General features: G+C 38.4%; 1 protein-coding gene across 6 annotated transcripts in view; it reads left to right on the top strand.

Annotated features, from left to right (window-relative positions):
• The window catches only part of magi1b (membrane associated guanylate kinase, WW and PDZ domain containing 1b), a 437,777-nt gene that overhangs the window by 321,090 nt on the left and 101,612 nt on the right, over positions 1–15,075 (top strand). For all 6 annotated transcript variants that reach the window (XM_072280525.1, XM_072280524.1, XM_072280521.1 and 3 more), the window contains exons 3-4: positions 5,907–6,026; positions 12,052–12,255. In XM_072280525.1, coding sequence (XP_072136626.1) covers positions 5,907–6,026; positions 12,052–12,255 — 324 coding nt within the window. The remainder of the gene's footprint in view (positions 1–5,906; positions 6,027–12,051; positions 12,256–15,075) is intronic.

Raw genomic sequence — 15,075 nt, 5'->3', positions numbered from 1 at the left:
TTTATTTGTTGTATTTTATAATTGGTGAAACAGCCATGATTGTTGGACATCAAAATCCATAAAAGGAAGTCCATAAATGATATAATTGTGACTTTTCAGTGCACTTCAATCACTATGCTTTTATTGTGGTGTTGCCCCTGTAATGCATTTTACTGGTGGTTGAGACTAGATTATTTGCAATCTGAATGAAGGTTTTGAAGCATTGGAATATTTCCAGTGAAAATATTTGTCTAATTTAATCAATGCCACAAAATGGAATTACAGCCTCTAACGTATAGTGCACCATTCCAACATAATTAAGGATGTTCTCTTCTGCTTCCATTCACTTAGACACACAACTTTCAATCATGTAATAGGTTTTATTTTGAAGTGGAAGAATGATAGGTTTATTCATTTAAAAATACAATGTAGTAATTGTAAGGCTAAAGTAAGTGATTGTGGTTGACAGTACAACTCCGTCCATGCTGTTCAATCTGTTTTGTTTATGCTCATATTCAGCAGTCATGGACTAAATTTGCCCGTTCAATTAGGTTTTAGACAAAGTCAAGTCAACAATTGACATGCTTTCAATGAAACATATCCAGTCTGTGGGAGCTGTGATGGTAATGCCTTCCAGAGAGAAATGCCACTAAGAACCCCCTAAATGACAAACTGGTGCAACCTGTGATGATAGTTAAATCACTTAACATGTGGTCTTCCTACCAAGGAAGTGTGCTATACGAGCAAATAGTATTCTTTGTAATTCAGCTGATGGACTCTATTTTCACTGTAATACGTTATAAAACCTTGAATCCATGGCATTTAGTAGTTAAATAGACTTTTTTATCTGTACAATTGGAAAATTAGGGTCAAAAGCTGATAGTTCATATTTGAAGCTTAAGTTTCAGTGATTCATTATGGTTGAACAATATGCTCTGTCAAAATGCTGAAGGAACTTCATCAGGTCAAGCAGCACCTCTGGCCAGGTTGTCATGAGAGGTCTCGGCTGGAAACGTTGACTGTTAATTCCTCTCCATAGATGCTGCCTGACTTGCTGTGTTCCTCCGGCATTTAGTGTGTGCTACTTTGGATTTCCAGCATCTGCAGAATATCTTGTGTTTATGGTTGATTTGACTTTACCAAGTAATCCATGGCTTTATAGGGTAGTATTTTATGGGAAAAGGAATTCTAAAAAAATATCAGTTTCAGATGTGTGGTTATTTGAAGTTAATGATGTAAGAAGTAGGGAAAAAGTGAAGGAGAAAGGTAAAATTCTTGATGAAAGTTGGTAAAGGAGCCATTACCTTAGCAACGAAGTGTTAAATGATATTCAGTAGCATATAGCATTTCACCAGGAAATTGTACAAGCCATCCTTCCCCAAGTCCCTCCCAAGAAAGAATTTGCAGACGATGGGAAAGCTGATGTATCTGCCACCAGGAGGAAAATTGAGACATTTCAGCTTTTCCTTTTTCCCTTCTCAGTATGTAAGTAAAGGCAGGGGCCTCTCAGGAATTTATAGCTGTCTGGCTTGGGAACAGCAGGATGAAAATATAGCTTCCTCATCTGACCTCTGGAGGCTAGGTGAAATAAATTTGGGAAAAAGGACAATTGTGAACTGGCCTGTGACCTTGATTGATTCATTTATCATAGAGGAAGATCTTCTTTCATTCAGCAAATTTTCCCAAATGTGTCACAGTCAGTATCCAATTAATTTGTCATGTTTCTTACCCTCTTCAAAAAATGACGTGTTTTAGCTCTACTATAAATGATTTAAAGAATGACTTTAAATCTTCTTTGTTAGAACTACTTGGTCCATGACCTGTGCTAAAGTGATCTTTAATTGCATTACTTTTATATTTTTTGTGAGCCATTCTATTTCTATGCTATTTTAATAGCAACAGTCAAAATCTTGTAAGTGTTACAAAATGAAAAACATTGAAGTGACTGACCTGAATGTGGACGAGTGCCATTCTGAAATCACAGATGGATTTATGAAAACTGTGTAAAATGCCATCTGCCATGCAAGTGTCCAGTTGTAGGCTTATTGTCCTCCTCCTTGAGGGTAGATGTACCGTTCTTTTCAGCTCCATAAGCTTTGCAACAGAACAATTCATCAAATCTGAGACTGCCATCTTGAGTGACCTATGCACTCTGTGACGCCAATCAATGCCGTAGTGGACATACATAGAGAGACCATGCTTAGGTTTGGTCTTCCTGCTGTTTTGCTTAATGTGGGGTTATCTGTCTGGGTTTATTTCCTTGCTATCACCCCCTTCCCTGTCCCCACCCCAACATCACTCCAAACCCGCCAAACCTCTGCTCCCTAGATACAGAGTATGAACACTAGGTAATGGTGGCTTTAGAGGGAGGGGGGGAGGGAGGGAGAGAGAGAGAGAGAAAAAACATTAACATCAATGAGAGAAGCTCCATTATTTCAACTGTGTCTGGTGCATTTTCCAAAGTGAGTTTAAACTTGAGTAAAGGGGAATTCATATTGGGTAACAATGATTACCCTTGTAATTACTGGTCTTTTCTCCATTGGTTCTCAGAAATGTGGCAGACATTTAATCAAACAAAAGAACAGGGCTCAATGCTTCAATATAATATCAGAATGTATACAATATACAACCTGAAATTCTTACTCTTCAGACATCCACAAAACAGAGAAGAAAAACCCAAAGATTGAATGACAGAAAGATGTTAGAGCCCCAAAACTCCCTTCTCCCCCCCCACACACAAGCAGCAGCAAAAGCATCACTGACCCCCCTCTCCCCCCACTTTCTCCAGCAAAGCCTCACTGAGCCCCGCCCCGCCACCAAACCCAACCACCCAGCATGCAAGCATAGCAACCCCCAGAGACCATGGTCTAGAATCCATCAAACTACTGCCCATTCTAACACTTCAACATCTAAGACAGGCTCTCTGTCCCAAACAAGGGAGAGAGAGAGAGAGATCACGCTCCTGCCACAGCGAGGGGAAGACCATCAGCTTGCTGTTTCATTGTTACATTCTGCTGTGTCGCTTATTCGGGTTCCCCCAACTCGAGAAGCAGCAGACTCTCTCTCACCATCGAGAGAGAGAGAGAGAGAGAGAGAGAGAGAGAGAGAGAGATTGCTCAAGTGCAGAGACCTCTATCTCCCGTGATGCTTCAGTCGGCTACATCGGTGAGGAATCGGGTCAACCACAGGACCGCATCCTGAAGGCACACGTTTTCCAAGCTGCTCCTAGACTTCCTGAAATGCAGGCCGCTTAGCGAGTTCCCAGTGCGAGAACCCACCACCCGTGAAGAAACACACATCAAAGTTGCTGGTGAACGCAGCAGGCCAGGCAGCATCTCTAGGAAGAGGTACAGTCGACGTTTCAGGCTGAGACCCTTCGTCAGGACTACGAAGCACATTGAGCACAGCTGTAGATGGTGGTCTCTGATAGGACCACCACCTTGAAAAAGAAGAGACAGACATGAGAGCATGCTGCTCATTTCCCTGACTTGACAATACGGCTCCATGTTTATTCAGAGATCTTTGTATTCTCTTCTCTTTTTTCTTACTTCACACATAGTCACATTTCCTTGGCAACAAATAATTAATGTCAGGCTTGATAGTATAACAGGGTATTTAACACTGTACCTGACCTACAACTAACCCAACATGACGACCGTAATCGGTTGTAAAAGTTTAAGATCTAAACTTGTGCTTGAAGGTTTGAAATAAAGTATTTAGCAAAAAGAATGTTTGCTGTACAGCATCAGAAAAGTGAGATTTGTTTTCTTTAAATCAAAATAGTAATGAGTTTTCAAGAATGCCAGTACAGATTAGAGGTTTCGGACTTCATTTCCTTTTCCTGTTAAATTAGGAACAGCTGCAATTGATGGATTATGATCACAGCTATGGATTAGGACATTAGAAAATATGGAAAATTATAACATTTGAAATCATTTTACTTTCAATATTACTTTTAGTCAGCACCGTTACAGTTGACATCCTGGAGAAGTCAACGGTAAATCTAGAAAACCAGAATTTTGAAATTAGCTAAATTTAGATCACGTTGCAAAATCAACTCAGCACACAGAGACTTTCCTGTGTTCCTTTTAGAATGTGGATAGCTGTGCTACTGTCAAAACAACGTGGTGAAATAAATAAGGTAGCTGCCCTACCTCTAAATAGTGGACATTCCAAATACAAAATATTTCTCTCATTTTGATGGCAACATTAATACTGAGGATCTTGTGAGTCAAGGCAGTCAGGTCATATTGTCTGCCTCATCATTCAGATGTAAGAAAATTATTTCACACTTACTGGCATAGATACTCACATTAACAAGAATTGTCTTCACAGAAATGGCTTTTCTGCTTTTAACACAATTGCACAGTATTAATCATTGTTGCTGTATCATATCTTGCAGTTCTCATCAATATGGGTAATACCCAAGAACATTTTAGTAATAGTGTTACCAATGATAATTTTGAAAAATGAGAATGAGCCTAGTGGAAGTAAATTCTTTCGGCATTATTTCCAGCTGAAATTTCCTGTAACTAATAGATTTAATAATTCAAGAGCAACCTTTCATTTCCAGGTTTATTGATTTTACCCCTTGCATTCCCCCACCCCCACCATTCCAAACCCCCTCCATAGATAACGTACTTCAAAGCCAATTCTTTTCCAGTTCACTCTTTCAAGAAACGTTGTTAGTTCTCAGATGTCTGCAGGGCTTTATTTTAAAGAAAACTGCTAGTAATTCTGAACATGGGATCTGACTCTTGCATGTAAAATTTTTTTTTATAATGTTACACAATATAAACACTGATGTTTAATGTAATTAAAATAATCCACATAAAGAATTTAGAATACCCCACTTTATTCTGTACTTTCAAAAAATTATATTGTGCTTTCAGCAAGGACTAAGCATGTGTGTTATCAATGTTATATAATATGTATTAAGTATATAATTATATTAAGCTGAAATATCTGAAATTTTGAACAACCACCATTATGTAGGCGCCTCCTCTGATGGATTATATCGCAATTGAAATTCTTGTGCTGACTTCCTTTGAAATCTGATCATACTACCTTGAAATTACAGGACTGGCACTTTAAGTGTGTGTGTAAGTGTGTGTGTGTGTGTGTAATAAATAAATATAAATATATATATATAAAATTTCATTTGTAGCAGGGATTGTTCATTGCACAGTTTCAGAATGCTATGTCTAGTAATGTAGTATTCCAAGACTGAATGATTGTCTGTCCCAGTAAAGTGCAGCAATGGATTGTGGTTGTGTTGAGATACATTCAATATTATGAGTTAAGGAGCAGAAATAGAAATAATCATTTCAGTGTAATACAGACAGCAGATTAAAGATAGTGGAAGGATTTGTAACGCACTTCAGAAATTTATCTGAGAATAACTAACCACCCTAGAATAAAATAGAGCCTTTGTAGTCAGAAGAGAATGCACCCAGATTGATTCTTGCATTAATAGGAAAGAAGCATTGCTTGATTCACTTCTGTGAGCTACAGTGCATTGAATAATTAAGTATCAGAGTAATTAGAAGTAGAAATCACAGCATAGCTCTGTTTAATGTTGCATTTTTAAAAGAATCATTGATAAGTGTGCTTCACTATAGTGCAGTGCAGTGGCACAGGAAGAGATCATTCCCATTTAGTTGGGCAATAAAGATAACATTAGAAGAGACTCACCAAAATCCTCATGAGATGGATGGAGTATTTTCCACAGTTCGCTTGATGTCACTTCCTTAAGCAAATTTAAGATGCTGATCATGCATGTATCTGCCTATTCTGCTGGGATGTTAGGGCAATAAAATTGCAAAAGTAAATCCAGAAAAAGGCAAACATTTTCTTAAAATTACCCTGGTAGAAACTCATTTCAAAATCCTTACTAAAGTACGGTTCTTCTATTCTTTCCTTTCAAGGCACAACAAGACCACCTCGTGACGGGGAAATTCCGGGTGTTGACTACAATTTTCTCACAGTAAAGGAGTTTTTTGACCTAGAGGAGAGCGGTACTCTTCTAGAAGTTGGGACATATGAAGGTAAATGTTTTATAATTAATTATAGATTACACATCTCTAACTACAAGTCAAATCTTGGCTTCAAAGCTTACTCTGAAAATATCACGTTACATTTATGGCCTGAAATGAAAACCAGTGTTTATCAGAAAATTCTCACATTGTCTCATTTTTCAAAGTTATTTCAGTATTTTGGCCTTTTCACCAAGTAAATGTAGTTTTTCATCAGTAGTTGTAACTTAAGCTTTGGGATTATAAAATATGAGTGACAGTTTAACTATATAGTAGAACACAGGTACATCACATCTGAAAATGTGTATTTCCAAATGAGTGGCTCATATAATTTAAGGAATGAATTTCTGTGTAAGGTGCATGCTTGCGCTGTGGGTTGTTCTAAGACTGATGTCAGCACATTAAATAACGTGCAGCAGTCCTTCACTAATTAGATGTTTACTTCATCCTAAAATGTTCATGGGCTGATTCATTCCAATCTCACTGCACAGTACCACAATTAATATTATTCAAACATATACGTGGGCAGTAAATAAGGAGCTTGCTGCATGGCTAGTTTGCTCACCATTTCCTATTACACCAAATTGCTTATTGAAACACCCTTTGGCTAAATATTAGCTATAAATAGTTATCTAGACCTGTATTTCATTAATACTTTGAAGGCCTAGATCAACACTTGAGTTACTGAGATGCTAGTAGAAACCTGCAGTGGCTTCATGTTTTTTTTTAAAAGTCCGGTATTTAATTAATTCTGAAGTAAATCAAGCCTGTTTACCTTTTTTTTTGTTCCCTGAAGAGGTAAAATCTAACTTTTCCCAGGTGCCATGAAAATTGGTTTGACATTCTAATTATCTTTGGAAATGAGAGCTTGACTCCTCCTGTTACTCACTGTTGTGTCTCCCTTCTTTCCCACAATCCACAGTTTACCTTTCATCAGGCCTAATTTTGGCCAAGGACTAAAAGTGCACAGTTTACAAGTTAGTATTCAGTACAATGGGGAAAAAAATGGGTAGCACAAAGAAACTGGAACAATTTTGATGATTTAACACAGCATTTGCAGCATTGAATTTCACATTACTCAAGCCTACAGCACAGGGAACATTCAGCTTTCTTAGTCTAGTGTTTAAATAGATTTGCCATCTGGATTTTGCAACTTTCGAAATCTGGCACACAGTATTTCTTGCTGCAGCAGCAGAAGATTGAATCTGAAATGAAACCATTTCATTGGCGCTCACATTGGTAAAATGTTGATTTTCCCATACTTCACAGTTTGTCATAATGCTTACTTTAATTAAGTGCTAGAGCCAAGGCCAAAGACATTGAAAGCTGCCTTTAATAGCTGAACACATTCACTGGGATCTCAAGAGGACGAGAATGAGTTTGAAGCAACCAGCGGTGGGTGATATTTACCATTACTGCTGGTACTGTAAGCTGGCAAACCAAATTGGCTTTATTTTGTGGTGTTGGCTCAAGTTTCACTTCCATTGCTTTACTGCCCAAGAATGAAGGAGAATATCACCTCATTACAGCTGAGTTTCTTAAATTGTATGCAATATGCTAATACAATTCCAAGAATATGAAGTTATAATTTCACATCACTATTTGATTCAGAGTAAGACGGATCTGATGGGAAGCATTTACAATTGAGGGTACATGATACAGCATCTGGATTTGGTCATTAAACAAATACATTTCTAATGTGCACTAACAATTATAATTCGCATCTCATTTGAAAGCTGATAAAACTCATCCTCCTGCAGTGCTACATTCTGTTGAACTCCTGTTCCATCCAAAATCACACACCTGCACAAATATCATCTGGAATTTCTCATTACAACTCAAAATACTTCCTTCACTTGTAGATGGTGGGTAGTGTTAGTGATCTGGCACATTATACCATGCTATGTATGAAGTGGGTGTCAGAAGTGAAACAAAATCGTGGTTATCATATGTGCACTGCTTGCTGAGCACCTAAGATTAAATCAAAGTATCTTAAGAAATCTTATCTCAAATGAAAATACTTATAAAAGCCAATTATTATTCTTAAATGTTGCCTTTGCTGTGGAATACTCATATTGTACATTGACAATAACATTCAGAAAAGGAAATATTTTCAATCTTTATTTTATTTCTTTCATTCTAAGTAATTAAATTCAGCCTTATTGAGGATAGTGACTGGATTTTGAGTTCTACAGTTCAGTTGGTGGTAATCAGCAAATGGTTGAGAACTGCTGCTAGATACATAATGTGAGCAATTCGGACCAAGTGCTTTTCTGTTCTGTCGAAAAGCCAGCAACTTGTTCTGAGGTATGGCCTTATGGGTGGTGCAGGGCTACTTTGCATTACACATTGGCTGAAAACCATTCCTAGTCCTGAATAGAATACCAGATCATTAGTAGCAACAGAGAAAAGCTTAATATTGGTGTTACTGAGCTCGACATGTGAATACCTCTATCAGGAAAGAACATAGAAATCTACAGCACATTACAGGCCCTTCGGCCCACAATGTTGCATTGACCATGTAACCTACTCTAGAGACTGCCTAGAATTTCCCTACCACGTAGCCCTCTTTTTTGCTAAGTGCCAGATACCTATCTAAGAGACTCTTAAAAGACCCTATTGTATCCGCCTCTACACCATTGCTAGCCGTGCATTTCAGGCATCCACCACTCTCTGTGTGAAAAACATACCTCTGATATCTCCCTTGTACCTATTTCCAAGCACCTTAAATCTATGCCCCAATCACGTTAGCCATTTCAGCCCTGGGGAAAAAGCCTCTGGCTATCCACGCGATCAATGCTTCTGATCATCTTATACACCTTGATCAGGTCAGCTGATACCTGAAGGGAAAAGGAGCCCAGTCCAAGCTTCTCTTGCAATATCCCCCAACTAAACAAACTTTCCTCTTCCTACCCTTTCCCTATCAGTTATCCAGGAGATGAGAGTACGAATGGTAATGAGGAAATCGGGTACCTTGTACAGTGGATTTCAGTTAATTGGGACACATCGGAACCAGTACATTTTGGCCCAGTTAAGCTGCTGCCCCAATTAGCTGAAGTTTCATGGTAATATTAAAAAGCATAACAAAGAAAAGCTACCATTTAGATGAAATACAGAACAAATTAGAACACTACCAATATTAGTACAGTACTATAAAATTGTATTAGTTCCTAATAGTTATCTACAGAAGATTTAATTGCTGCTGTGTTCCTTTGACTGTAAATGAACAAAATCAGCATAGACACCTCGTGGAGATAATGGACTACCTTCATTGCCTTCCTGCACGAGATCAAAATAAAAAAACAAAATGATGAAAAATCACTGCGTTTTGAATCGGCGTCCGTCGTCCCAAATACAGCACATGCACACACAACTGAAACTAGTTAAAAACTGTTCAGTCTGTAATGTCTAACAGCTGTTTCTGGTATCTTCCAGCCTGAATGTTTGAAACCACAGTGAGCAAAACGGTTCGTAAGTTGTCTTACTGCTATTTCTCACCAATTATCAGTGACAAAAATCACTACTTTTTGAACACAAGCACATACAGCTGACACTATTTAAAAACTGTTCACTCTAAGTACGGTGTATCATCTACACAAGTATGCATGACCGATGCTAGTTAGAAACTTTTCAACAACAGTCTTCTGTTCCAATTAAAGTATCTCAAATAAATAAATAAAATAAATAAATCCTGTCTATTTCTCAATTAGTTTTCGTCCCAAATAAGCACCTACCCCTGTTAACCGAAGGCCCATTTGACCAGAATCCACTGTATATAATGCTCCGTCTATATGTGATGTTTATCTAGGCTGTGGGAGGTGATACATTGATTTCTTCTCTCCCAAGGTTATTTCTGTCTTTCTCTTGGATAAGAATTATTGATACTTTAAGCATGTTTATTGGATTCATGTGCAAGAAGTTATTATATTACAGAACAGCTCATCCTTTTAAGCACTCTCTGCTGCTTATCCCTTTCGAAGATCTGTCCAAACATGTCAGCTCCTGACAGCAGGTTTTGTCAACAACTTTAAGAGCTGTGGTGTCAACCTTTCAAGAACATTAAAAGTTGGGATAGGACTAGTAGTAGAAAGGCATTCATAAAGATTTTATTTAATCTAAGGTAACATGCTTTCCTATCTACTCTTCCCCAGAATATAGTGGAGTCAATGTTTTTCCTTGAACTGTTCTGTAAAGATTTATTTCTTATGGAATATTGTAATTTTCTATTTTACCAAGTCGTAAGTATAATGTTTTTGTTCTGACGCAGTTCAATGTCAATTAAAGACCTTTTGAATATGTAAATGAATGTGATAATTCTATTAATGCTAGCAAGTCTCTTTACCTTTGAAGGCCCTGGAATATAATTTGTGAGCATTGTTGAAGATGTCCACTTACCCAGTGCATTTGTCCTGAAGTTACATCCCTCTTCTTTGCCAAAAGGCACTGCCAGTGTTTACGCAGTGAGTGCTATGGTTCATAAACCTGGCCATGCGCCTTCTGAAGGTGATAGATTGAACACTGCATGTCTCATCCTTTATTTTACCACTTTGTTTGAAATGCTGCCAATTTCAGCAGTTAGTCATCTGTACTCCCTGAAAGCAGTGGCACTATGCAGGAACTAGCTTGTGCTCTCACTTCCTGCACCCACTCCCATTTCCTTGGCCTGTCCCTAATCACCTTTTTCTAATATTTGTGCAAAGGACCAGCACTGAGTTAGTATCAACCTCACAGTATTGTTTTTCCCATTGTATCGGGTCAAATTGTGTCTATGTAAGTGTTGTGCAAGGTGTAACCTCTGTGAAGATCCTGTTACCTAAACAAGGCTGAATCCACAGATCACAATATTGTTGACAAAGGCTTCTGTTAGAAATGCAGTTATCCCTATACATTTTTTTTCGATTTCATGTCATGGGTGAATAATCCTCGTGGTATCAAACTTCAAGCATCAGATATGAGAGCTCAAAGTCTTTGCACTTAAATTCTTTGCACCAGGTAATATTAGTAAGTTCTTGTTGATACACACCTTCATTTATAAAATGTGTGAAGTTTTGCAGAGGTGCTTAATCTGGTATATTTTACCAGTGCAGAATTTTTGATAAATATATCAGCATTTTTGCTGGATATTTAGCTTGATCTGCAAGTATTTCTCTGTAATTTCTAGTGCTAGTAAAAATTCAAGAGTGCTCTGCAAATACACAGGACCAGTACTTACAGTCCAAATTCCGTTGGTCACTTTTGGGCCAAGCTCTGCCGTTGTATATCCATCGCCCGGAGGCAGAGTCTAATCTCACTGAGACGCCACTGTTTATGCTGGGGAATCATTATTCAGATATGTGGCATGATTATCTGGCACAGGATATCTAAAGTCACTCACCTGAGTGGAGATTGTAGGGATGAGAAGCACATGTACCATTATTTGTTCTGCTTTACCCATGTAATTATTTAAGTACTTTTGCTCTTAGTTACTACTTCCAATATTATTCATTTCAATTGTAATAATTTTTAAATGTTTCATATATTCAGAAGTCCTGTAAAACCGTGACAGCCAGCAGAGGTGGAGACAGAGCTTTACCAGTGTTAAAGATTTTCTGAGAAGCTTTGTGGGCATTGGTAAGCTCTGCCCAATGTAAAAGACATTATTACTTGGCTCCTAGAATACCTAAGTCAATGAGATCAATCTTCTGACACTAGAGAGAGTTTGAAGGAGGGTGGGGAAGTTTGGTGGTAAGTATGAGTGACAGGCCTCACTCAGTCAAATCCAGATCATGATACTGTCTGAGGAAATGAAGTGCAAAATGATAGCAGTACCAGTAAGAACAGCGCACACATTTAGTTAGTTGGCTGCAAAGCTGATGGAGCGAATGATTGCAAAGTCCTTGTAACATACGTCTATAGTTGGACTCAGATGGTGTTCTTCTGACAGCAAGAAGGAAAGGACGCAACTTTTAAATCTATTTAGAGAAGCGAATAGAGAATGTAACCTCAGATTTTATGAAACTATCTGCATTTCTGAACATGTGAATTTGATGTTGCCTAGGTAACTATTATGGAACACCCAAACCTCCAATTCAGCCACACAGCACGGAAGTAATTACCAGTGATGCTTTGCGAGGTCCTCATTCTGGCTCAAAGCCAACTCCAAAACGAAGCAAGTCCTACAATGATATGCAAAACGCTGGAATAGAGCAACCAGAAAATGAAGATGATGAGGAAAACCCTGAAATGAATAGCAGTTTTACAGGTAATGTGACAGCTTCCAGGAGATGGCATCAACATGTTTATAGCTGAGCCTGTTTAAAATTAAACTGCAGTGACGGTTGATTGACTTTATGCCGAAGAATTTGTTCAGTTCATTTAGAACCAGATGGAAAGTGGTTATAAGTAATGGTGTGGTATAAATTCAATCATACAATTATTAAAGCATTGTAGGCTCGACCATGATATATAAGCTGATTAAAAAGCTGGAAACATTGCACAGGAATGGCATGGTAGCCTCCACATTTCTGACTCAGGCATTTGATCTAAAAGCAGTGCAGAGGTTTGTTGATAGACTATCATCTCCTTGATTTCCCCCAGGGATCTAACCTTGAGCTTTACCTTTCCGTCATCTGCAGCCTTATACTAGACAACATAGTCTGAAGTACAGTGCATTGCTGCTTTTTGCATGCCAGCACCCCACTCCACATTGTCGATATGCAACAGCCTGCCTATGCAGCGTTCACTTTCATTTTAATCCCCAAACTTAAAAGTTCCAGCCTGCCTTAATGCCTGTCACAAGCTCCAGACCTTTACAAATGACTGCAGTTCCTTTTCAATAACTGTCCCCAGTCGGCTGGCCTGATGGCAGCATTGGCATCTGTAATCCTGATTTGAACTTCTGACCCCATATGCTCAGCGAGGATTAACCTTTCTCAGTTTACTCATCTGCCCCTGTTATTTCCTATCAATATTTTGGTCATCCTGGGCTCTGAGGAGTTCTGCATCTTTTTTTGCCTATTCCCTCTTCATCCAACTCCATAAATCGATCTCATACAAATTGCACTTGTCCCTATGTGATCCCCAAATAAAGTACAACTGATCTGTTCATGAAAGTTATAATCGTTCACATTTCAATCTCTTAATGGTGTTACTGTTACTGGAATCTCCTGCACCTGTTTATTTCTCCTGACCTTCACAATCTTCTGACTTCCTTGTGAATCTTCATCTCCCTTTATCAAAAGAATAGCCACTGTATTCAGTGCATTAGGCCTCACAAAATTAGGATCCCCTTCTCAACTGTTCATTTCTCCATACTTTCCTCTTAAATTCCTTGCAATCCAATTGTTCAGCTAGGATTTTGGTCACTTATCTTAATGGTTTTATATTGCTGAGAGTTCATTTTGAAAATTGCATTCCTATTATGCACCTTAGGAGGTTTTCCTCTGTTAAAGGTACTGTGTGTATATGTGAATTGTAACCTGTATAATCCAGGGTGATAAATAATGCTGTACAACGGTTCCATTTAATTCAAATGAGGTATCAAGCAGAGGCTGCCTTGCCTCTTCCAATGATTTGAATGGAAGTTAAGAATTCCTCAGCACTGTCTAATGCATAGGAAGCCTACTTTCCTCAAACAACACAGTATGCAACTGAATACTAATCTTTTTCTTTGTGGAAACTTGTGGATTGAAAAATCAATCATGTTTCTTGGTGCAAAAGACATTTTACTTTAAAGATGTTCATTGTAACAAAATTTACTTTGAAAATATTATGGCATCAGAAGATGCTATATTAGTACTACTTTATTTTCCTCTCATTTTTATGTTGAGGTTGGTAATCCTAAAGGTTGGATTTTCACATGGTGTGAGCAGAATTATCTGCAGCTTAATGTGAAAAAGTCTAAGGAGCTGGTGGTAGACCTGAGGAGAGCTAAGGTACCGGTGACCCCTGTTTCCATCCAGGGGGTCAATGTGGACATGGTGGAGGATTACAAATACCTGGGGATACGAATTGACAATAAACTGGACTGGTCAAAGAACACTGAGGCTGTCTACAAGAAGGGTCAGAGCCGTCTCTATTTCCTGAGGAGACTGAGGTCCTTTAACATCTGCCGGACGATGCTGAGGATGTTCTACAAGTCTGTGGTGGCCAGTGCTATCATGTTTGCTGTTGTGTGCTGGGGCAGCAGGCTGAGGGTAGCAGACACCAACAGAATCAACAAACTCATTCGTAAGGCCAGTGATGTTGTGGGGATGGAACTGGACTCTCTCACGGTGGTGTCTGAAAAGAGTTTGCTGTCTAAGTTGCATGCCATCTTGGTCAATGTTTCCCATCCACTACATAATGTACTGGGTGGGCACAGGAGTACATTCAGCCGGAGACTCATTCCACCGAGATGCAGCAGAGCGTCATAGGAAGTCATTCCTGCCTGTGGCCATCAAACTTTACAACTCCTCCCTTGGAGGATCAGACACCCTGAGCCAATAGGCTGGTCCTGGACTTATTTCATAATTTACTGGCATAATTTACATATTACTATTTAACTATTTATGGTTCTATTACTATTTATTATTTATGGTGCAACTGTAACGAAAACCAATTTCCCCCGGGATCAATAAAGGATGACTATTCATGAACATTCTTTACTGTCACAATCTACAAAATGATTTGGCAGTAAGACTACACTGAGGCATATCGTAAACCAATCGAAGTAATCAATTGTGTCTGAGTAAACTGGAATTTTCTACAATACTATTATTGCTATAGAGTACACAAGCATTTCATCTGACCTCTTTGTATATAAGATAAAATTGGTGATTTTATTTTGTTTTGTAATAGTTTCCAAGTTATCTGTGCCCCATCTTTATTTCTCTGAGGGATCTGTTTCACAAAAGGATAATTTCTATAATCCAAATATATCAAACACTGTATGTGTTGCTTTGAAGATTTTCTCTGTGATTTAATTAATCTCATTTTAGAACAAAATGTTGATACAAGTGAATTAATGAATGCTACATAATCAACACACGTCAGATAAAATGACGTACCACTGAAAATCATGCAAACTGTTCACACCCAGTCA

Source organism: Mobula birostris, chromosome 16 (assembly GCF_030028105.1).
Source record: "Mobula birostris isolate sMobBir1 chromosome 16, sMobBir1.hap1, whole genome shotgun sequence".
NCBI lineage: Eukaryota > Metazoa > Chordata > Chondrichthyes > Myliobatiformes > Myliobatidae > Mobula > Mobula birostris.
The sequence above is the reverse complement of the archived record's forward strand: the minus strand, read 5'-3'. Positions and strand labels throughout refer to the sequence as shown.